This window comes from Branchiostoma lanceolatum, chromosome 4 (assembly GCF_035083965.1).
Source record: "Branchiostoma lanceolatum isolate klBraLanc5 chromosome 4, klBraLanc5.hap2, whole genome shotgun sequence".
NCBI lineage: Eukaryota > Metazoa > Chordata > Leptocardii > Amphioxiformes > Branchiostomatidae > Branchiostoma > Branchiostoma lanceolatum.
The window spans coordinates 7,677,211-7,701,721 of NC_089725.1; the positions used below are offsets into that span (position 1 = coordinate 7,677,211).

The 24,511-nt window shown below is 41.6% G+C and overlaps 2 protein-coding genes across 7 annotated transcripts; both read left to right on the top strand.

Annotated features, from left to right (window-relative positions):
- The first annotated feature begins 2,896 nt into the window (after positions 1–2,896).
- On the top strand, positions 2,897–4,507 carry LOC136432402 (transcription factor SOX-1-like). The gene has a single exon (XM_066423649.1). The coding sequence runs from the start codon at positions 2,986–2,988 to the stop codon at positions 3,922–3,924; it is 939 nt and encodes a 312-aa protein (XP_066279746.1). The 5' UTR covers positions 2,897–2,985; the 3' UTR covers positions 3,925–4,507.
- Positions 4,508–5,566: 1,059 nt separating this feature from the next.
- Positions 5,567–24,511, top strand: LOC136432403 (GA-binding protein alpha chain-like). Of its 6 annotated transcripts, none has more exons than XM_066423650.1 (11): positions 5,567–5,715; positions 11,164–11,256; positions 14,326–14,500; positions 15,337–15,445; positions 16,280–16,396; positions 16,860–17,099; positions 18,170–18,370; positions 18,970–19,032; positions 19,516–19,650; positions 20,179–20,371; positions 21,428–24,511. In XM_066423650.1, the coding sequence occupies exons 2-11, from the start codon at positions 11,183–11,185 to the stop codon at positions 21,615–21,617; spliced, it is 1,497 nt and encodes a 498-aa protein (XP_066279747.1). In that variant the 5' UTR covers positions 5,567–5,715; positions 11,164–11,182; the 3' UTR covers positions 21,618–24,511. The 6 variants fall into 6 exon arrangements, with proteins under 6 accessions (XP_066279747.1, XP_066279749.1, XP_066279751.1 ...); XM_066423652.1 differs by having other exon boundaries at positions 19,519–19,650; XM_066423654.1 differs by having other exon boundaries at positions 15,337–15,421.

The following is a 24,511-nucleotide window of genomic DNA, read 5'->3' on the forward strand; positions in this document are numbered from 1 at the left end:
ATCTCCATGACTAAAGTAAAACAACGGTAAATTACACCACAAGACGATATGTATATTATCTGTATCTAACGTTATATCTTATAGCCGGTACAACCGCCCTTCGGCGTAACACACCAGCTAACCGTGAAGAAATTAAAGCAAAGTATTGTCAATTGCCTCTGCTTTCTTCTAAACACCTTATCAAGTCATGTAGATTACGGTACGGTTTTCGATGCTAGGATGAAACAATGCTTCTTCAAGTCAATGACATTATATAGTGTCCTTGTTGAAGTGTGCAGGTAACTTTAGAATTGGTCCAGCGGTCTTTGGGAAAGGCACTTTACACGACTTTCCTGACTCCACCCAGGTGTAGAAATGGGTTTGTTGTTATCTGTACGTGGCACTGTTAGAATAAGTTATGAAAAACTGGAGTGCAGTGCCACGTCGTCCTTGTCTACCCAAAAACGACGTAAAAAACCTTTACAGTTTGCACACACTATATCCTAATGGTCCTTGCATTTACCGCACACAACATTAGCCTTTCTTGCAGACTACCATCGGAAGGACTTTTTTTAAATTCTTATTTATGAAATAACGTTACGTCCCGTGGCAGAGATTGGGTTTGCGTGCCGATTAAGTTTGGCCATATAAGGATACGTGAACAACCAGAAAACAGCGCAACTCAGAAAAAAACTACCGAAAAACGTCAGCCATCTAGCAACGTGTCGTTTATATGTACATACATGTATATGTAATAGAATATAGATTTGTTACTCTTTTTTTTAAATTTGTAAATAAAGAATTGGGATATGTATTCTGGACTCAACTATCAGAGCGCCGCAAATAACCAGTATCACCGGTAAACAGCCTACAGCGACATTTACAAGAAAACGCGTTCTTCAAGTGTCGTTTAAAATTATCCAAATTGGCCCGTATCCACACGAAGAAACATCACATAATCGAGGATACACTTTTGCATATAAGAAAACACATTATCAAATTTCAAACGCAGAAAAAAAGGAACAACCTAAACGTTCATTTTTGTAAGAGCATTCGACGAAATTAAAAGCAAAAGTTAACAGCGAAAATATCTGTTTGTAGTTGACTAGTTCACGTATCAACAAGACAGGAAGACAGGAAGAACAGGCGAAAAGGGGAAAAGAAAAAAGAAGGGAATATGAAGGATAAAGGACGGAGAATTTTTAACATTCAGTCAAATCTGCAAGTCACAATTTCTCTACTAAAATCGGCCCGCAGATCACCTTAGGGTCAACGACCTCTGGGTCAGACAAGAAGGAAAAGTATAGACAAGGAGGTTTAAAATCTGCTTTAAATCTCCTTGGTACAGACTACACTGTTGAAATATTTGTGACTAACAGATAAAAAATATTCTATCTAGTTTTATGGAAGATAGAGTCCCTCATTTTAGACATATGAGTAGCACTGAAAACGTATATTCTTTATGCGTTTTGACATACAGCCTATAGCCAAAACCATACAAATGATACAATCCTACATTTTCTACAAGAAGCGAGAAGAAACCGAACTTATATGTTAGACTACGATACTCGTACCAACATCTGTATGTTTTGTCTTTGGTATGACCTGTACATGGCTCGGCTGAGCAAAAATGTACAATAAAGATCTTCATTCATTCAATAAACGCAAAGGATATACAGTATGGCTACCGTTAAAGGTTTAGCGAAATAACGTGCCCCTGCTACACAATGATCTAGAAATAGAAGCAATTATTGGTATCTTATTTGAGAGGTGAAATTTAAAATAAAAGAGAGCAAGGGGGTTCTACTAAAAAAACTCACAGAGAGCGAAGGAAATTATACATGTATCGAAAATCATCCCATTTTTTTGTACATCGCGTATTCAGCTCGACGCTCTCTATTTTACTTTTAATCGCAATGGATGTTGTCTGAACCGCCTGCCTACTTTAACTTTCTGACACTGGCCTACATTTGTGCCACTAATTTCACATTGTGAGGATAAAATAGTTTTCTTTGACACCACACAATGACTTTTGTACAGAGAAGCCCTCAAGGTGTATCGCCTTAACATTTTCATCAAACATACAAACAATTACAACATGTACAAGACAAAGGCATTATGGCCGGGCTTTTCAGAGCTGTGGCCAGAGGAACAATATGTCAATAGTCTTTGTTGTAATGTAATCCAAATTCGAAGCAGAAAGAAACAGATTATTCACGAAAGTATCTGAAATCTCTAAAGATTTTCTAGATTAAGAAATACACAGAAACTAATATTCCTTTTGGAATAATCCAACCCAGTGTGTGGGACTTTTTATTTTCCACTGCTTTCAAAGAAGAAATCAAACCCCGCATTAGTACCGTAGATATAGAAACTTATTGTAGACTAGCAATATAGTATGATCTTGTATCACATGTATGCCTTATGTTTTACTTTATGTTTGTACCTCGGCATTGTTGTCAACATGCAATTAGCCTACGGGCATGACTTTGCAATAAACTTATTATTTTCATTATCTTTGCCATAGTCAGCTCCGTGCTGAATTTATTAGGATTTCCCAACATATTTCTATAACTTTAGATACATTTATTTACTATCGTATGTTATAGTAAATGAACAATGACCGATATTTCCAAGTCGTGGGAAAGTTGCGCACTAATAAAATATTGGTCACCAATTCCCATTCATCGCGCAAATGTTTTTGTTTCGATGATTTGTTCTCACGCTAGAACATAAACTTTATTTTTCTTCTGGAGAACATTTGTTTTTTCTAGATTTGACCAAGACTATGTCACACAAGACAATGGAATCAATCAACAGGTCGTGGGAACACCTGGAAGACTGCTAATTTGCATGAAGGGCGCGAAGAGTGTCGATAATGATTTGCATAACAACGACAGGTGAAGTCCCATAAAATGCCACTGTCCTTCCAAGGTGTCATTCATTCCTGCGGTGAAGTCTGAGCTGTGTGTATCTCTCTGTGTTCCACATATCTCACCGTATACCATGATGATGATGCACCCCCACCCCGAGATGTTACCCGCCCCGGGGCACGACGACGGCCCCCTACCCAAGAAGGCGGACAGAGTCAAGCGTCCCATGAACGCCTTCATGGTGTGGTCTCGAGGACAGCGTCGGAAGATCGCCGAGGACAACCCGAAGATGCACAACTCCGAGATCAGCAGGAAACTCGGCGAGATGTGGAAGGAACTGTCTGCCGAGGAGAAGAAGCCGTTCGTGGAAGAGTCGAAGCGGCTTCGGGCGAAGCACATGGAAGAACATCCCGACTACAAGTACCGCCCGCGTAGGAAGATGAAGAACACCATGAAGAACGCCAAGTTCAGCCTACCTCCGCTTCCAGGTGTGCCCATGCAAGACTACCTGTCACCTGGCGGTACCGGCGGCATGCCGGCCCCTCCACCCGGCTACCCTCCCCACAGCTACATGAACGGGTACGGCATGAACATGAACATGAACGGCTACTACTCCTCCATGATGCATGATCACCTCTCCCACCCGTACCAGCGCTACCCGCTCATCCCCCCAGCCCCGCCGGCGCCAGAGTCCAGCTCCCCCGACCACCACCACGAGGGACCCGTCGACTACTCCCGTGCTGCGGCAGTCTACCCGTACGTCACCCAGTCCAGCTCACCCTACCCGATCAACTGTGTTACGACATCGGCAGGGTGCACAGCCGGTAGCGAGTCGCCAAACTCCAACCCGTCCAGCCCAAGTGACACTTCGTCCGCAGCCTACACAGCACCGACATCGTCGTACGTGGCGTCGGCGACGGCAGCGAGCTACGGGGCCGGTTCTTACGGCGGGCCCTACGGTCTACCTTCCCGGTCAGTCGTACCAGACATCCCCGGGCATCACCGCGCGCCTTACCCCGGGGACTTGCAAGAGATGATCCGTATGTACTTACCGGCAGGGTCGGCGAGCTAGAACACTTGTTATCTTCACTGTAATTTCAGCACGTAAAATGTTGGTTATAATAAGTTTAAGAAACTGTGTTTTCCTGATTATCTTTATTGACAATGCCAACAAGAGTTGTGAAGTCTGGATAAGAATGCTATATTATCTATGCCGATGACTTGCCAAGTTTGTTGCAAACGTTTTAGACTTTGAATGCAGTGAATTTTCCTTGTGAGTCAGCAGTGTTAAAATGACACCGTACGAAATTGTTGTTGTTGAAACAGTTGATGTCGCAATTCATTCATATACATCTGTATAACTATGTGGAACTTGTCTTGGACAACTTGTCTCTTTTAAACGTTGTAAATATTTGTGAAAACTGAGTTTTCGTGATGCCTGATTGTTATTATCGCGTTACTGAGTAACGTAGTTTTGTAGGCAAAGTGAGAGACGTAAAAAAAACCTGTACAGTTTCCAGTTGAATAACGTAAACAATTTTACAAGTTATAAATACATACGGTCAGGACATAATCTTTGTCTCTAAATGAGAAACCATACGAGAATCAGAGGTTCTCTGTTGAAAATAAATACCCGTCTGTCCTTTTCAAAACAACTTGTCGTTCTTTCTTCAAGGCTCCCAATACCTGAATAGTATAGGAAAGTCAGAAACACATCTCAAATATTCACTGCCCTAGACAAACCATTCATTCTTGATAAGAATCGATGGTGTCTATGACAGTGAATGTTTGATATTTGTTTGTGGTTTCGCTTTTACTCATCTTTATGAATAAGAATACACAGAAGCAAAACAGGATTATACTAAGATAATGCGTGTCAGTAAGAGGTGTTTGTCCAATTGGTGAAGACGAAAGGGACATTAAAGTTTCGCAAGTTCAGTTCCAAATCAAAATGTTCCATAAAGCAATTGTCAAACTACAACAAAGTGAATAATAAACGAATGGATAAACAAATTTGACTACAACCGAAGATCTAGGGGTTAGATTCTTAGTATTATTAATATTTTGTCAGTAAGGCTGAGACCAACAAGAGTTGTGTAGTATATATACAGGTGCCCAAATAGTGAAAGCAGACAACGAATTCCGAAAGTCTTAATGATAATCATATAACTTTACATCTGGCCAATATCACAAGCAACGTTACAAGCATGTATACATATCAAAGTTGTGCCAGTTTTAGTATTTAGACCGTGAAGACTATAACTTTATAAGAACTATTCCACTGAAAAAAACTTTGAAGAGGTTGGAATAAAATTTCAGCCCCCCACCCTTGACCACGACTAGCCAACACTGAACTCGACAATACCCCCAAAACTCTGCTGCACATTCTACATCCAGACTTTGTAGCTTCAAAATTTCAGTTAAAAGAATATCACTGTCACGTCAAAAGTAACCCAGGGTCTTTGGAGGAGTCTATGGGCTCCCAATGATTTCCCACACGTCATAGCAGGAAAAACAAAAACAACAACAACAACAACAACAAAATTCATGAAACCAACATCAACCAAACTTTATCACTTTCAAGACATGAAAACGTGGACCACGCGAAAGACGTACAAAATTCTGCTATACACACGCGTGAAACAATCCGTACCCTACATCTGCTTGGAGATTAATTTAATTTAAATCTCCCGCCGCATTCCGCGCCCTATCCCACAACCCACCTCGCGTTTCCGGACATCCGCCATTTCACGTTGGTCATTTCCTGTCTGGTCTTTGTTGGCCTATTTTCTCCCTTTTCTGACAAAATTCCGCACTTATTCTGAAGATTTCTGATCCAGAACCACGGGATAAAGTATTTTTGGTAAGTCTTTTTGTATATCACACCTAAAACGTGTTGTCTAACGGTGTAGAAGGGGTAGAAATGCTTTGTAGTCTGCAACAGGAAACGCATCCCAAGATGTCGCTTGATTTCCGGCGGTGAAGGCGCGGAGTTTGTTTGGTTGAGATTCTGTCGGATCTTCACGTAACGTAGCGTTACCATCTCGTAGGCGGCAGGAGATAGCGAGCTACCGACGTGGCTGTGCCCGTCGTACAAGGGCGGAGAGTAACAGAGTCTATTTCTGACGCGACACGACTTGATCTCGAGAAAAATGGTTTAGCTTCAAGCAGATGTTTGGGTTTTGGGATCGGCACGTTTCAATTGGCACGTTTTTATGAGTGCCAAGCCTATCTGTGTTAGTACCCCACCTCTGTTGTTGGGCTGAAGGGCTGTTAGAGAACCCAAACTGTCAGAAAACGTAACGACAGTCTGTTGATGGACATATTTAGTATCAACTGACTTGGGCAGACCAAACAACAACAACAACAGATATAGCATGTTGGAAAATGATTTGCAAGTATGGTTATAAAACTTGATTAACGTGTACAACCTCCTTGACGTGTGTTAGGACTAAATGAAAAGAATCCAGCACACTTATAGAGAAGAGTAGGGGTGACCCGAAGTGCTTGGCAAAAATAGCTGAGCCAGAGCAAAGCCACATTGCACTGAATATTATAACTAACGAGAAATATTAAAGCTAGTTCGGAGTTGCTACTACGCATGTGCAGTGTCAAAGGTGAAGGCCCCCCGGCTTGAAAACAGTGTTCGTCTCGACATTGTCTTGATTTGCATAACAATGCCCCCCGGGTTTTGTTCACGTCTGGGGGGCCTTCACCTTTGACACTGCACATGGGTAGTAACAACTCCGAACTAGCTTACTAGTATTGTCATCTTTGTCCTAAGTCTGAGGTTTGACCGCATTACCTTACCTTATGACCAGTGGCTAACTTTCCCGAACTGTCATCAGTTAGGACTTAACAAGTAACATGCACATACAGGCACAGTCACAGAGGTTAAGCTACAGGTCCGGACTTGTGCCTGTAACGTTACCTGAACAATTTGACAAAGCCAACAGTTAGGGAAAATTTATTCCAGCTTGTGCAGAGAACCTAATCTTGTGAAAGGACATCTGATGATAGTGAGCTACGTCGTTGTAAACTAACATTATGTTTCTATAGCACAAAGACCAAGCTTACTTTCATTTACAGCTCTTTCCAGCTACTAGCTTTTGTCTGTTCGTCTTGTTATATCAGAGCATTAGAGGGGTATATTGTGATCAGAATATGAAACAAAAGTCACTATTTGTTGTCATTTTTCTACATTATAAGATGATATAACCTTATACTGCACATCGATATTCATAACACATGAATGTGACTTTGTTGAGTCGTGGGAAATTGGAATGTTTTGAAATATGCACACATGCTACTGCTGCTTAAGATGTCCAACTTTACGACGAAGCACCGAATGTGTTGATTCTTGTTTCTCTTTACGTTCTAAGGCTGGCTTATTTCTGGTAGGAGGCCAGAAATAAGGGCGATTTGGCATGGTTTGCTTTTGCAATGTTTATTGATATGGAAATGTCTCAAAATGACGAAATAATGATATATGTTGGAAATAAGTTACACATACGAATCTGAATGTAGATTTTTAAAATTCAGAATATTTGCAGTTTTTGCCCAAAAAGTCTACAAAACGTCCCTTTAACTAAGCAGGCATAAGGTATCTAATCTCCAAGCTAATGTAAGAATCCCATCCACGGATCCAGAGGGGGGCGCACCCGGCGCGCGCCCCCCGTTTGCGCCGTCAAAAAAAAAAAAATACACAAGCCGACCGGCCAAAACTATTGTTGAGGGCAAGGCTAGGGACCGAGGATCAACCTTATATTATCAATTCGCTCAAATGAAAAGACAACACTGTTAATTCTACAGAGTTCTTGACTTCAGTATAGATGCTATTAAACTAATTTAGAGATTGATTACTCTCACCTCTCAAATAAACGTACCGGTACGTTTATTTTTTTTCGCCTATAGTTCCACCCGGTACGTTCTTATTCTAGACGGTACGTTTATTATTTTTTGAAAAATTGAGGCTTTGCAAACCAGGAATCCCTCTAAAATCGTAAGTTAAGGTTTTTCTGCCCATATTTCCCCGGTATTTTTGCTCGTAATTCGCTATTTTTCGGCCTACCGGCGTTGATTTTCTCGCCGCTTTGACGGCCTTGTGAAAAGTATCCTGGCGGCACTCGTAACATATCGGTCGATATCGCTATGACCCGGTCCGCTATGACGCTACAAAGTAAACCGGAAAATAAGACGCGACATTGACATTTCAAAATACAATTTTCATACAAATAACTTTGATAGTCTCTGTTTACATCGTAAACCAAAGCACGCTGATCAAAAACGTGTGGAGTAGAGAGTGCACGCCTGCACGGGGAATAATAATTTCCTGACCACTATATCCGTAGTATCGGCAGCGCGGCGGAAGAATTATTTGTTCGCAGAAGACATGTAACACGTTAAAACAACAATCATAACTTAACTTCCCTTGTGATATGTGTTTTGCGGCCACAAAATCTGTAAAACGGCAGAAATATGTCCGATATGATTCGGTAAACAACAGCGCGAAATCGCGAAACATGGCCGCCACTCTCAGGCATGGCGACAGTAAAACTAGCAGCATATTGCGTAGTGCGGATACCGATCTTTAAATTATACCGTAAACGCAGAAAAATATTATATTTTTTGGGCAACGATAGACATACAGCGCCATATTTATTTTCAGAGAGTTCATTTTTTTTAAATAATCGTAAGATTTTCCCAATTTTGGCGGTTCATCGCGGGTTTCTAGTGTCAACACGTAATGGGTAACTTCTTAGTATGTGCGGTCTGTGACGTTGAGCTACTTTTACAGTCGATCTCTGTTCAATATTGTGGGATTTACCGCGGGAACTCGAGATCCGAGCGTCTCACTTTGTTTTCGACGCTATGGAGCAAAAGTTTATAGACATATTTCTTTTGTGGAAGGACTGTGTTCATATTTGTGTTTTTTTGTGGTTGATGTCTTTAGAAAATATGATCAGGTACATTTAACTTAAGTACTCTGATGATTTTTGTTATATGTCACTGATTGTCAGTCATAATAAAATGATATAACAATTTTCTTTGATCACTTGCTTCAAGTTCCAAGTAGAAAAAGCATGTATCATGTACATTTTCACTTGTTGAATTTGAAAGCACCGTGGCCCCCGGTTAGGGGTCATAGCGGGGAACCTATGCCCAATTTTTCAATATTACTATTATATTTTACGAAGAGGCAAGGAAGATCATCATGATTTGAACAAGCTATGGACAGTTGTTCTGTTCAATATCTATATACTTAATAGGTATGGCATAATTGACTAAATATAAGTTACCTACCTGCTTATTATCTTATTTCCCTCTGACAGTGACAGTTGTACATGTATGGACACAGTTTACCTAGCCTCGACTGTCGATTTTTGAAATTTTCCGGGGGGTACTTTTATTCCAGGGGGTACTTATATTACATTTTGAAAATTTGTCCGGGGGGTACTTCTATTCCAGGGGGTACTTCTATTTGAGAGGTGAGAGTAGGTTTATGCGCTGCAACGATACAAGACTTACCTTCCCGCCAGCCCAGAAAGCGGCGCTGGCAATCGAGGTCCGGGGCGGGGTCATCTTCTCCCGGTAAATTTAGTTAGGATTTTCAAGCCATCAAAAATGTATTCTGGTTGTCATAGTTTTTGACACTTTTTGAGGTGGACCGCGCCCCCGGTCATGGGCTGCTATATGCGTAACAGAGAACTCTGGAAGTTCACCGTAGGCCTCCTTCTTATGAAAACAAGGCTGTTGTTCCTGTTAGATTCCTGTACTACTGTTGACGGTAATTAGCCTCCCTTTTTTAATTTCTTTTGGATTCAGTCGCATTTTGAGACTCACTCTGGCAAATCATAGTGAGGAAGGTAGTAACGTTCAATGCGTCCACATCAACGCCGAAAAATGCCAGCGTGGGAACTTTCCCACTGCGGCCGCAGCTTCAGTGGAAAACACAAAATGACCATGCGTATTTCTCAATTTTTTTACCGCCTTAACTACACAGCAAAATGTGTGCCGAAATGTCAAAAATAGATCGGCCTCATTTGACGGGCGGACGCCCCTCTGGCAGATTCTACGTAAAAAAATCTTTAATTTTGCTCAGAAATTGTTCTAAAATGCACCAGAGAGCATCTAGATTTTAAAAAGTTTCCGGGGGAGGCCTCCCAGACCTTCGGCCACGACTGATGTTGCGCCCCCCCGTTCCAAAAATCCTGGATCCGCCGATGAATCCAGCTCATTCTCAGTGTGTATTGATCATTTTATTGCAACATTTAGTACTCTATGAGTCTATCCTAGTACCATATATGCATACTTTTAATGCCACAAAATAGCTTTCCACCTCCTACATCTGTGGCACTGCACTACTAGTATGTGAGAAACAGATCATTCAAAAAAAGTGTCCCCCCCCCCCACCTGGTAGACACTAAAATGTCCTTATGTAGTGTGCTTTTTATTCTACAATGTATTATCATACTGTTGAATGTTTGTCCAAGTTAATCAGGAAAATGAGAGTAAGGGTAAATTCATATGAATTGTGCCAATGAGAGACTTCTTTGCATCATAATGAGCAAAGGCTTCACAATGTCATTGGTAAATGATAGAAATTTTATATTTGTAACAAATACAAATATCTAGAAGTGAGCATTTTATGTAGTATAATATCATGCAAAATAGATGATTTCCATTTTTCTACTTTTGTATCTCAACATTTGTGAACAGGTTTCACTGCCCTTTGTAACATGACAGCCTGAGCTTCATGCATGGATTCTAAACACACTGGAGTGACATAAATGTAAAACCGTGTTGCTGCATATTAATTTCAATGTTGATGGCTTTGTATTACGTTTGTAATTGTGCAGTACTTAGAGAGACCCAGGGTGTTGTTGTTTATCAACTTTATGTTTATGACTGTTGTATTTGTTGTTGTGCAGTACAGAGGAGAGACCCAGGATGTTATTGTTGATGTTTACAACTTTTGTGTTTGTTGTTGTGCAGTACAGACGAGAGACCCCAGATGTTATTGTTGATGTTTACGACTGTTGTATTTGTTGTTGTGCAGTACAGAGGAGAGACCCAGGGTATTGTTGTTGATGTTTACGACTGTTGTGTTTGTTGTCTTGCAGTACAGAGGAGAGACCCAGGGTGTTATTGTTGATGTTTATGACTGTTGTGTTTGTTGTCTTGCAGTACAGAGGAGAGACCCAGGGTGTTATATTGTTGATGTTTATGACTGTTGTGTTTGTTGTTGTGCAGTACAGAGGAGAGACCCAGGATGTTGTTGTTTACGACTGTTGTGTTTGTTGTTGTGCAGTACAGAGGAGAGACCTACGATGTCCAAGCGTGTGACGGAGGAGATTGTGATTGTGGAGGGAGGAGAAGAGAAGAGGATGAGGGTGGATGAGGGGTGAGTTTCTTCTTGTGCTTCCGTGATGAGGATACTTTAACCTTCTCCCTGCTGCCTAACTCTGTAACCAATACAGAAATGGGTGCCAAAGGGCTCCTTCAGAGTGCTAAAGGTTAAACAAATTACCAATATACTGTAAGTCTACTTAGATCCGCGGTATAATTAGATCCGCGGGATCCGCGGCGACCTCTGCGCCGCGAATCAATTTCCCCGCGGATATGTTTATCATACTTTTGCCCCCCTCCCCACATATACGAGTGAGCTCGACTTCAGGGAAAAGCGACACATAAACCATGCACGCGATTGTGTAAAACATGACAAGCTTTTACACAGTACATACGAGTTAACAAGTGATATTACATATGATTCGCAGGAGTTTGGCCGAGCGGCGTCGCTACTCCCGACCGCTACACACATAGAGTAATTTACCGAGAAATCAGAAAATAACTATGGAGATACACGCCACAATTTTGGCTTTTTTCTGATGGCAGTATTCAGTTATTTTTTTCTACTCATCGCCCAGCGCGAATTTAGAACCACCGCGGATTCTCCATTTGCCCGAAACCGCGGATTTTAGGCCCCGCGGATCTAAGTAGACTTACAGTATATATATGTGTGTGTGTGTGTGTGACCTGAGGGATGCCATTCTGGGAGAAATCCCTTACATATAAGGATCATAGAATCAAGCGATATATATTCCAGTATTGTAAGGATACAGGTGATACAGGGATGTCACTATAGTTCAACTCATACTAGTAGCCTCAAAGTTGGGTTCCTGGTTCCAATTAGTTGCTAAGTGGGAGACCACAGTTCAATCCTGGGTCAGGACATGTCGGTTGGGGATGCACCCATATTTCGCAAGAGGGACTTTAAAGCTCTTGGTATCAACACAGAGGGAGCACTGGGAGGACCTTGCAAATGACCGTTCTAGATGGAAGTGCACACTGTCCAGGTAAAACTGGGAGTAACTAGACTGATGCACAGCACAGAAGAAAGGCGGATCTTCAGAAAAGAACTGAACTGAGTCAGCTTACAGATGTGACTTATGTGGCAGAGACTGTCATCCTCAAATAGGACTGTTAAAGGAGTCTTAAACTCCAGAAGGCGGTGTTATTTTGATTATGTATCAATCAATACATAATCAGCCGACTTTGTACAGAATTCCGCTTGTGGTGAATTACACAAGGTGTGTTTTTTAAAACAATATGATACTCACTAAACCCCTGCAGACCCTACCAGTGTATTCCCTATGCGTAAACATACATTTTTAAACATGGATATTTTTAAACATGGATATTTTCGGCGTAAATGAGGGTGGTTAAGCACAATAAGAAGGCCACTTGTTAATAAGATATAAAAGAACTCATAGCAAGACAAGTTTTTCTTAACCACCCTGACATTCTTTTTGTAATCTAACTTTTGTCAGGCATTGTCAGGCACATTGTAAAATACACATAGGCTGAGGGTCACCTGGGGAATTTGGTAAAATACTGAATGCTTTTGGATGCGCACGGGACTAGTGGGTACTTTATCGTATACTGTAAAAAATATTCATTTCTACTTCCTAAAATTACCATCCATTGGAAAATAATTCCCCCCTCTGGGGTTTAGGACTCCTTTAAGCCATAGCTGATGCTGTAGGGTTGAGGTGATAAGGGTTTTACCATGGTCAATATTGACCAACAGACATCATATCTATATTCTATAGTGAGTTTTGATAAACTTTTATTGCCTCTTCTGCACAACTAGATCCTCTGAAAGCTAATATGTGCACTGTAAGGCTGTAAATGTATTTAAGTTTGTGTGGTTTTAATTTCGCGCTAAGGGGAGAATGGAGTGTTTGCGGTGGTTTTAAGTTTGCGGCAGCGCTGTAGTAACATACTGCTACAGTATCGGACAAAAATGTTCGCGGTGGTTTTAAGTCCGTGGTAAAACGGTTGGCGCGCAAATCGCAAACGACTAAAACCTCCACAAACATCTCTGCATTTACAATATTGCATGTTTTGTACAGTATAGCAAACACAACACGTTTACAAAGGGTTGTTTACAGAATTGTGCAGACAAATATTCCAATCTACAGATTTGCGCAGTGATAGAAATGCATATGTATGAAGCTTGAAGGCAAGTTTTATTAAGTATACATGTGTTTTTTTCATTATGCATATTCATGTGTTTATTCCTGACCAGACTAATCTATGTTGAAGACCGTTACAGCGTGTACATATTGAATATAACCAGTATACATACAGCAATATCACCAGATCGTTCCAACTCATCTATAGGCTGTCTTCTGGTCAAATACTGGTATGTAGGTGGGACATATACAAAATTAGATTCCCGCGTACGTATTTGTATACAGTGTCTATTGGCTTGCAGCTACATGTAATTCTTAAGACCTATATTGATATTTGACATGTTAGCATGTTGTATACAATGTGGGTGTAGTACAGACAATGGCTGTCAGTCCGTAGTTGCTGTTTGTATGACCACCAGCTTGTAGGATATGGAGAGAGAAGAACAGGTTGTACATCTCTCAACTAACTAATTTATGTTTTAATGACTTATCTTTTACACAAATAGACAGTTCAGTCAAACCTCTCATATATGTGTTTGTATGTACCTATTTCTTTGTGTACACCATGGTATGTTGTAGGGCTACCTACGGGCTACCTACATGTACATGGCTGTCAAAAATAGGGTTTAAAATCATCTTTATCCTGTTGTACAAAATTACAAGATGAATCATTTTATTTACATTAAAAACCTAGGACAGCTCTTTAGTTGAATTTTTACTCAGGATGGTGCAAGGCATAGATGCAATATTGTACAGCAAGGTTAGCCCCTTACAATAGCCACAGCTAGTCGGGCAACCTTGGCTGTTGTACCCTGTATACAGCCAAACGAATAAATAAATAAATAAATGAATGAATATGGCACTGACCAGTGTGCATTGGACATTTTGCAAGTGGTTTGCTTTCAGAAATGCGAGAATATTTGTATGAAAATGATTCTTTTATTTGTTATGTTAAATGTAGTAGCCATAAAAATCTTGTGTGGTCTATTTTCCAGAAACGAAGCAGAGGAAGTAGTAACGGAGATGGCGTCCGCTGTCTCTGTCACGACCGTGTCGGTCATCACCCAGGCAATCCACATCAATGAACCAATCGGCTCCCTGAGACAGCTGCTGGAGCCGAGGGTACAGTCGTCTCTGGAAAGCCACAGCATTTACCTCCAAGACATACCTGTATGGAACTTTACTTTACTTTTACTGTATGGAATACCAAACCTTACATTTGAACCACCATATTATACTTAATGTAGCTACAACAAGCACCCTCTGATTTGGAGTAGATCGTAACCTTTGCCAACAGAGCTGAAAAATTCTGCTCAATATCAAGAAAACCAGTTTGTTCACCTGACTGTGATGTTTGTCTGTAACAACAGCTTGAAAAATTTTGAAAGTATGTATGAAAGAATGAATTACAGTATTAAGTGTTTGGATTTGCATGTTTTCAGACCGTCATTGTAGTTAATTACTGATTCTGATTCCCAAGAAACAAAATGTAGCATTGGAAAAAACTGGATTAGTTTGAAATTGTCAGGATACCAGTGCACACAAAATTTCCCCCCCATTGTCTATAGACCTAATATAGACCTTATATCACTTGTGAATCGTCTGTACATGTCTATATTCTGTTATCTTCCTGTGTGTTTTGTGCAATGTATTAATCAAATACTGGATACTACTAATGTATGCTGAGAAGGACCACAGGAAGAATAGCTACAGTGGATATTATAAAGCTAATTGTGGCTCCAAATAATCACGCTATATTTGTGAGCTTGCAAGGGTCATGAAGCAGTGTGGGCAAGGGGGTGAAGTCTGCCATCTCTGACTACCATGTCATGTACTGTAATGGGCTCCTGTTTGCCCCCACACCACAGCTGGACCCAGGACAGAGCCTGTTTGACCTGTTGTTTGTTCCCACAGCTGGACCCAGGACAGAGCCTGTTTGACCTGTTGTTTGTTCTCACAGCTGGACCCAGGACAGAGCCTGTATGACCTGTTGTTTGTTCCCACAGCTGGACCCAGGACAGAGCCTGTTTGACCAGGGCGTGAAGACGGACGGCGTTGTCCAGCTGAGTGTCCAGATTGTGTCCAACACAGGTGGGGAGTATATGTCCAACCCAGGTGAAAATTTCCACACACAAGTCCAGCTCAATGCTACTGTAAATGCAGAAATGTTCGCGGTGGTTTTATGTTCGCACGTTTTCGCGGTGAACTTTCAGCGCAAACTTAAAACCACTGCAAAACTTTTTACCACCTATGACTGTACGGCTACTATTGTTTCAAACGCGAACTTAGAACCACCTCGAACATGCCATTTTCTCCCTACCGCAAAATAAAAACCAGGCAAACTTAAATGCATTTACAGCATTTGTCATAGAATCTCAACTTCCCACCTGAAGCCATTGAAAATTCCTTTTTTTTAAAGATATATGTGTATAAAACCTGTTGCTCCAGGCAAATATTTGTTGCAGCCTCACCGAAGAGTTACAGAAAGTATAATTATTACTAGGAAGGACTAACTGTTATTTTGCTAATAATGTTAGTATTGATTTGTAACTTCACACCGAAATGCGTGTTACAAAGTTTTTCACATATGCTGCACAAAATGAGCCATAGACACAATTACACATTGTGAGAACTATGCAATATCATAAAGGTTTGCTACGTATATATAGCTACAGTCCAGGGTATTTCATGCAATGTTAGATGTCAATTTTTGTGGTTTGTTTTGCATTGTAAAATGTCAAATGACTTGTGTATATGAATAATTGTATCTGTTTACCATCCTGATATTTAGCAATGTTCATAAAACAAATGAGCACTCTTCAGTTCACATTTTATATGTTAAACCTGTGTTAAAGTATAATACAAACCTATGCTTGCGTTCCTAAGTACAGTTTTGGTCCTTTCTTTTTCCCTGTATACACAATATATTTAACTATGAACATGTTTCAGTGGAAAGTTGTCCTGTTACAGGAGAGGAGCCTCGCCTGAACATACTGGAGGTGGTGAAGCCCATCCAGGAAACCATAGAACTGGCTGTACCTCTGGAGGAGGCACATCAGGAACAAGGTAAGGTTACAGCAAGATTTTAAACCTCCTTGGTTACAGCATCATCACACACAGTGGTAATAGGGTCTGCTATCTTTATACATGGGAATGATGTAAGAGAAAAGCTGTCAAACGTCACCTTTTAGTCCATGAAAAACTCACATTAAGAAAGTAGATCCCCTTCTAAAGTGTCCACTTTGTACTTTTGTCAAAAACAACTAGGAGAACTTCCCTCAATATAGCTGTAAATACTGTATCAACGATATCATCTGTCTTCTCTGTCACGACCGGTGGAAGAGTAGCTCATTGAGTTAATTGATTAAGTGGTTCAAGATCACTTCCACCCTTTTTTTATATGCAGTAAGGATGAGGTGACAAAGTTGACATTTTGGGTGTTCCTTCCCTAGTTGTGGAAGCAATGCCGGACATTTGCACAGCAGTATGGGTAAGGGGGTGAAGTTGCTTTATTTTGGTTCCTCCCCAGTTGTGGCAGCGGTGTCAGACATCGGCACGGAAGTGGTGACAACAGAGGAGCCAGAGACGACTCGTGAGCTAGAGCTGGCCACCGTGATGACGGTCAGCCCGGAGGTCGCCTCACAGATCCAGGCCGCGGACGGGACCGCTCGCACCATGGTCCCGCTGTCGGAGGAGTCGGACCACGTGACTAGATGGGCCGTGTGTCAGAACTTCAGGAAGGAACAGGAGATCAAGGGCATTCCTCTAGGTACGGGTCAGCTACACAGGTGTCTCTTACACTCAGCTACACGGGTGTCTCTTAGACTCAGCTACACAGGTGTCTCTTACACTCAGCTACACAGGTGTCTCTTACACTCAGCTACACGGGTGTCTCTTAGACTCAGCTACAAAGGTGTCTCTTACACTCAGCTACACAGGTGTCTCTTACACTCAGCTACACGGGTGTCTCTTACACACAGCAACACAGGTGTCTCTTACACTCAGCTACACAGGTGTCTCTTACACTCAGCTACACAGGTGTCTCTTACACTCAGCTACAAAGGTGTCTCTTACATTCAACTGCACAGGTGTCTCTTAGACTCAGCTACACAGGTGTCTCACACTCAGCTGCACAGATGTCTTACACTCAGCAACGCAGGTGTCTCTTACACTCAGCTGCACAGGTGTCTCTTACACTCAGCTACACAGGTGTCTCTTACACCCAACTACACAGGTGTTTCATGCACTCAGCTACACAGGTGTCTCTTACACTCAGCTACATATGTGTCTCTTACACTCAGCTACACATGTGTCTCTTACATTCAGCTTCACAGGTGTCTCTTACATTCAGCTACACAAGTATCTCTTACACTTAGCTACTCAGGTGTTTCATACACTCAGCTACACAGGTGTCTCTTACACTCAGCTACACATGTGTCTCTTACACTCAGCTACACATGTGTCTCTTACACTCAGCTACACAGGTATCTCTTACACTTAGCTACTCAGGTGTTTCATACACTCAGCTACACAGGTGTCTCTTACACTCAGCTACACAGGTGTCTGTAGTATAAATAGTGGATACTACTATTTCAGATGTTGACTTAAAGCTGGCGGCCCTGTGTATGAGGGAGCTTCAGGCACAACCCTCAAGCATCAAACTTTTGCACTTAAAAGAGACCAACACACTAATCGAAAAGGGCGGGGGTGACCCGGTGTGCTTGGCCAAAAACGCAAGCCGTAGCAAAGCCGCATTGCACCACTACTAGCTACTTGGAAAAGCATCATGCGTCACCTCAATTGAGGATGACTGCTTTCCTTTGTTATGTCTCCTACTAGATCCCATGGAGTGGACAGAAGACAACGTTGCCCAGTGGGTGGAGTGGGTGATACAGGAGTTCTCCCTTGACGGTATGGACCCGCACCACTTCCAGGCCACCGGGAAGGACCTGTGCAACCTGCAGCAGAAAGACTTCCTGGCCAGGTCGCCCGCCGGCAAGGGGGAGATCCTCTGGACACACCTCGAGCTGCTCAGGAAATGTTCGTTACTCCTCCTTCTATATAAACACTGCAGAGATTTTATTTCATGATTTATATATTTCTTTGCACAAAATAAAACGCTTACCAACAAGCTTTTGATTAGTCCTCTGATTCTTCTCAAGTTGAAATGACCAGAAGCTTTTGTCATGTAACCTGAATGGAAGTGTGACATCAGCAATGCATAAAAGGTGCTCGGCAGTGGTTACCGTCACAGATGTACATGTATTTTCATTCAAACTATAATACTGCCCGAATAATGCTTCCATTGTATGAAGCAATACATATGTACCACACCAATATAATTTCTTGGTTAATGGATTTTTTTTTTAATCTTAGCAAAAAACAAAATCATGAAAACAGAAGGCTGGGGTGAAAACTTGCACCTGTCCCTAAAACTGTGTGCACCAAAGTACAAACTTTCCTCTGAGATTCTGTTTTCCTCTTGATTTTCCAATCTAGCATTTTTTTAGAATTCTGTTAACCAAGAAATTAAAATGGTGTGGCCGTACCTTCCTTGATGAATGACTGAATTATTTGTTTATTTTGTTTTCAGAGCCATGTAGTTTAACCATTCTATGTTCTCACTTCTCACCCTGTAGCCATTCACCCCATCTCTACAGTGGAAGTTGTTGCCACAGAAGGTTTAACAACAGTTACACAAGGTGTGTATCTAAAATCCAAAACTGTGCACACTGCTCAGCTTCATGTTATACGCTATACTATGTAGTTCTCTGGAGTGACATGGAAATGAAATTAGTACCCAGATGTTTCTGTCTGTGAAAACATAACAATTCTTTATCGACTACATTGTTAGGCAGCAGGGAGAAGGTTAAAGCAACCAGCTTTTATTTGTCATGAGCATCCTCTGCATGTGACTTTGATTAGATGTTACTGTAAATGCATTTAAGTTTGCGTGGTTTTAATTTTATGCTAAGTCAAAAATGGAGTGTTAGCAGTGGTTTTAACTTTGTGGCAGCGCTATAGTTACATACTGCTACAGTATTGGACAAAAATGTTCGCGGTGGTTTTAAGTTTGCAGTGAAACGGTTGCCGTGAAAACCGCGAACATAAAACTCCCGCGAACATTTCTGCATTTACAGTACTACTCCAGAGCATGTGAAGTAACCCTCCCGTTCCTGTTACAGCAGGTGTCAGGCAGGTGGTCACAACCCCCGCCAAGACCATCAAGGTGCTGACCACCAAGGCAGCCGCCTTCAGCCGGCCCAGGTCTCCCCGCATCATGGGAGGGGAGGAGAGGAGCTCTCCTGGGAACAGGACAGGTAGGGGGGTCATTTTTGGCAACACCTTAGCGGTGGGGACATTTTTACCTGGGAGCAGAACAGTGTATTCATGTAGGTAATTTTTGGCGAAGCCTGAGGGGTGGAGGCGTTTTTAACCTGGGAACAGGACAGGTATGGGAGTCATCTGTTTTCATGTTGGCGATTTTTGGCAACACCTTAGGGATAGAGCCAATTTTTACCTGGCAACAGGATAGGTAAGGGAGACATATGTATACATATAGGAGATTTTTGGCAATGCATCAGTGGCAGAGGCATTTTTTTACCCGGGAGTAAGACCGGTATGGGAGAAATCTGTCTTTATATGGGTTATTTTAGGCGATGACTCAGGGATGGAGGTAACTTTTACCTGGCAATAGAACAAGTATAGGAGATATCGGCCTTTGTGTAGGTGATTTTAGAGCCTTGCCACAATATTGATTGATTACTACGGCACAGTAGCCCAGAGTATTCATGTTGAGATTTAAGATTTTGCTTCAGACGATCCATGTTTCTGTCCCCTGTCCTCAGGTAACAATGGACAGATCCAGCTGTGGCAGTTCCTCCTGGAGCTGTTGACAGACAAGGACTCCCGGGACGTGATCAGCTGGGTGGGGGAGAACGGAGAGTTCAAGCTGAACCAGCCGGAGGTGGTGGCGCAGAAGTGGGGCATGAGGAAGAACAAACCTGCCATGAACTACGAGAAACTCAGCAGGGCTTTGAGGTGGGTACACTTGTTAGCAATTCTACAGAGATATGTATCATTTTACGTATGAAATCCCAGCTTCCTTCATTAACTGGAAGCGGGTCAGGGGAAATCGTTACTGACCCAACCTTGTATAGGGTATGGTAATCCAAAGGCACCAATTGATTGATGAAACCGTGCTTTCCAAACTGTTAGATTCCAGTTGAACTTCTGTATGTTGAGGGCATGATACTTCTTTGCCAGTTTCCAAAATTGATGTTCTTTACCTTTTGACTTTGCTTGCATATTGATATCATTAAAAAGTAAAGTTTAATTTCTGGAGAACTATGTAACCATCTTGATAACAAAAGTTCTTTGTACACAAGCAAAGAGTTACTGCCTAGCCAATGCTTCAGTGACTGCCTGTCACTTTCCTCAGGGCAATACTGACTAGTTCTACTTAACACGTCGGTGGTGTCGTTGTGGCGTAATTAGAGCATTCGGCTGTCAAACAAGGGGACCCGAGTTCGATTCCGGGTTGTCCCAGACATGCGCCCCGACCTTGTGCCCTTGGGAAATGGACGTACCTCGGATAGGACGTAAAATGGAGACGCATTCGTCCCTGGGCGCTTTACTCCAACTGAGGAGTGTTGCCCAGTACCCTATCAAGAGATCAAGAGAACACTGTAGCTAGGTGTCACTGCTGCAGTGTGAAGAATGTGGTCCCACAAATGACTGAGTTTGTATCTCCCTTCATCATGGTCACTGAAACGTCAGCTATGTATGAACAATTCATCATCATCATCATCGTTCCTCCTCTTTCGAGGTGCAGCAAGAGAAGTATGAACAATTGGTTGTGTACAAAGAACTTGTAATCTACGAAAATTACAAGGGAGCAGACAGACCTAGCCCTTTTCCTACACTGTGTCTCTCTACGAGTCGCTTCCGAGCTAAATTCCAGAGGAAAACATTTAAAATCACGCCAAATACTGGATGAGTTTTTGATGGCGACTCCAGGTCAGGGTTCTAGGTAATCTGCTATCCTGGTGAAACTATTTACAGATGTACCCTAAAATGTTTTTTCTGTCCCTGTAGGTACTACTATGATGGGGACATGATCGCCAAGGTGCACGGGAAGCGGTTTGTGTACAAGTTTGTGTGTGACCTGAAGCAGCTGCTGGGCTACAGCGCGGGGGAGCTGAGCAGACTGGTGTCGGAGGCGGAACAGAAGAAACTCTCACACAACAGGAGAACAGCCAGTCTCTTAGCCACAACTTCTGACTAGTTTTCTAAGACTCTTACTTTCTACTACACGTCGATCCCTGAGCGACCGCTGTGCAACCAACATTGAATTTGTAGTAGTATTCAGTATTCCATTATACTGCTGGGGGGGTCCCTGACACAGGGGTGGGCAGCAGTGGACTAGTCCTCACACTGCTTCTAAGCGGCTCTGTCCAGCAGGTCCACGCAGGTGAGGCCCCACACCTTACCAGTATTCCTGATTTATTTGGTCTACCTTGACCTCTGTTGCCCCGCAACTGCAGTTTTGTAATTGGAATCTGATGCACAATGCAAAAGTATAATGATTTTAAAGACAAAGTAACACACAAAACGTAAAAAATGTGTTCCATGTCTATGAAACGATCTGTCAAATATTTGGTTGGTCTTCAGTCGCTCAGTGGTCGCAGCTTCTAGTGGAGAGGGGTGTAAGTAACCACTTAACACTCAACAGGAATTCCATTTTAATGAATTTGGAATAACTAGTATGTAGACTGAGTAGTCTGAAATCTTTAAACAAACTTGATATTTGCATCTATTTGATGAAATCTACTTGTGAAGGAGTTGTCAAGAGTACCATTGCAGAAGTGAATATGACATTGGCTCTTACCTGGAGTAGACTATGTCTTTATCTTCAGGCAGAATTATTTTGTGTTATATCTTAAGGTTTTCAGCATGGAAAAGTTTACAATTTCCAGAGATCCTTGTACATTACCAGTGATTTACCACATTACACACCTCAGAGACTGAATAAGAGACTGTGAATCATGACGTGTGCTGCACACTTTCAAAACTTCTGAACCATGATCCAAACTGCTTTAATCTCATCAGTAATCATGGGGATGGAGGAATGGTAGTTACTGTACATCTTGAAATGTTTGCGCTTGTTTTATTTTGCGATTAGTTTTCCAGGTGACCTCTTATCGCAAATTCATAACACCACGAATTCGTGTTAAAAGTAATTCTAATGTACTACAGAATTCTTTGAAGTTGGAGAGCTTTTGACAAAAAATGCAATTCGATCCTTGAACAGAATTGGCAATATCTGATGTCACAAGGAAAAGACAAACTGCTCAGCTAAAACTGCAGTCAGCTTCTAGTACATACCACAATCTTAATTTGATTTTAAAATCAGTCCAGGGTTTTGGCAGTTGCCTGTCCATGTTTTCGTGACTAGGTTATCGCTTGGATCCAGCGTTTCTTTTTTCGCTGGGACTCAGGCTGATTTTAACTTTTAAGTGCAAATTAGAATCACCCAAAGTCCCACTTGCGCCCACAAGTAACCCAGCATCTGCTTGGAGTCTCACCGGGCCTGGTTAATTTAAAAGTGCAAAACTAAAAGCCCGATCACTGTCCGCTTGTCGGTTTGGGAATATGACAGAAGCATATTAAACACCAGTTCAGGGATATCTATGGTAATTGTATAGAAATAGATTCACAAATAGATGTACATATGGTGGATGATAGAAAACATGTTGGGACCAGATACGTGGAACATGATACATGTAACCAGGTACATATAAAATGATAACAAGTTTACAGGAAGTACTGATAATCAAAGTAAAATCAAAGTTATACCTTCAATATTTTCCTCAACTTTACATGACACGTATGGACCTCAGGTGTCCCAAGAAGGTAGTTCTTTCCTGTAAATATTATAGAAGTTATGAAATGATAATGTTGAAGAGAAGAAAGGTGGTGCGGTATTAAATGCTGCGGTTGGACTAGTTAATTGCCTGGGATGGACATGTATATTGCTTTAATATGATGACCTGAAAGATTTTAATGTTATTATGAATGTCAGTGGTAGACAGGCTTTTGTTTTAGCATCAACACAGGGAATTTGTGAAGTTTTCTATGAGTTAAGGACTGTTGGTCTGTTTTGGTTGATGCTAGCTTAAGCCCCCCTCTCACTGGACCCGCGGCACGCTGGCAGCAGCGCTGCGTCCTAAACTGTGTTACCCTTGACTTTATAATGGGAATATCATTCAAAACGTACAAGTATGACCAAAAAGACAACAAAACACAAAGCTTTAAAAGATTGTTATTTTGTTGATGAAATTCGTTGAGTGCTTTGTCAATTTGATCGGCCGCCGCGAAGACGCCAGCATGCCGCAGGTCCATGCACATGTAGACCATCCCTAGTTCAACCGTAAGAGCCTGGATAGGGGGATGTTCTCTAACCTATCGTTTGTAGTTTGTAAGATTGCACCAACAAATCATGTTCTATCACCGAGAAATGAAATGGTCCAACCGAGCAGGAAAAACACTCAAAAGATGACTATGAGCTGCCTTTGAATATTGTCATGCTTGTTTTTCAAAACCAAAGTGCTATTTTTGTATCAAAACTATCTTTGGAGCATGCCGTCTTTGTATACACTTTACATGTACATTGTATACCGACTGTAGATATTGTAAATGGTTGCTGATGGCTAGATTATTTCAGTTCATACAGCATGTGCCATTCTTATGTGACCTTAATAGATCCATGCTCTATGTATTCCGATGCAGGTTTACAGAAGTTTGCATGAGCTTGCGACATTTTATTTAGACAATTCTATGTGATTACAACAATGTGTACACCTACGTTTAAACAAGCCCAAGCTGTGTATACAATAAACTCATAGCATGTTGTAAAGCAATGTCAGTTTGGAAGTTTGGCCTTGTTTTGCAAATTCTGTATTCTCTGTTGATGAACAAAATACAGACTAAGTTGGCTAAACACACGTTGCATGTATTTGTATAGACATTTATGTTTACTATGAAATATAGTTATGAAGTGCATAATTATATGTTATTCAAATCAATGCTGACAACAATATGGTTTGTTACTGTAGAGATGTTCTGATGTATGCACAATGCACTTTAAATTTACAGCAGTAAAGGGAATTATACCACAGA

Bases quoted from the DNA above. Each gene is read 5' to 3' on its own strand.
- LOC136432402 (XM_066423649.1), top strand. From the start codon at position 2,986: ATGATGATGATGCACCCCCACCCCGAGATGTTACCCGCCCCGGGGCAC.
- LOC136432403 (XM_066423650.1), top strand. From the start codon at position 11,183: ATGTCCAAGCGTGTGACGGAGGAGATTGTGATTGTGGAGGGAGGAGAA. The intron at 16,397-16,859 runs GTAAGGTTACAG...GTTCCTCCCCAG, and splicing joins GGAGGCACATCAGGAACAAG to TTGTGGCAGCGGTGTCAGAC. The intron at 20,372-21,427 runs GTGGGTACACTT...CTGTCCCTGTAG, and splicing joins AAACTCAGCAGGGCTTTGAG to GTACTACTATGATGGGGACA.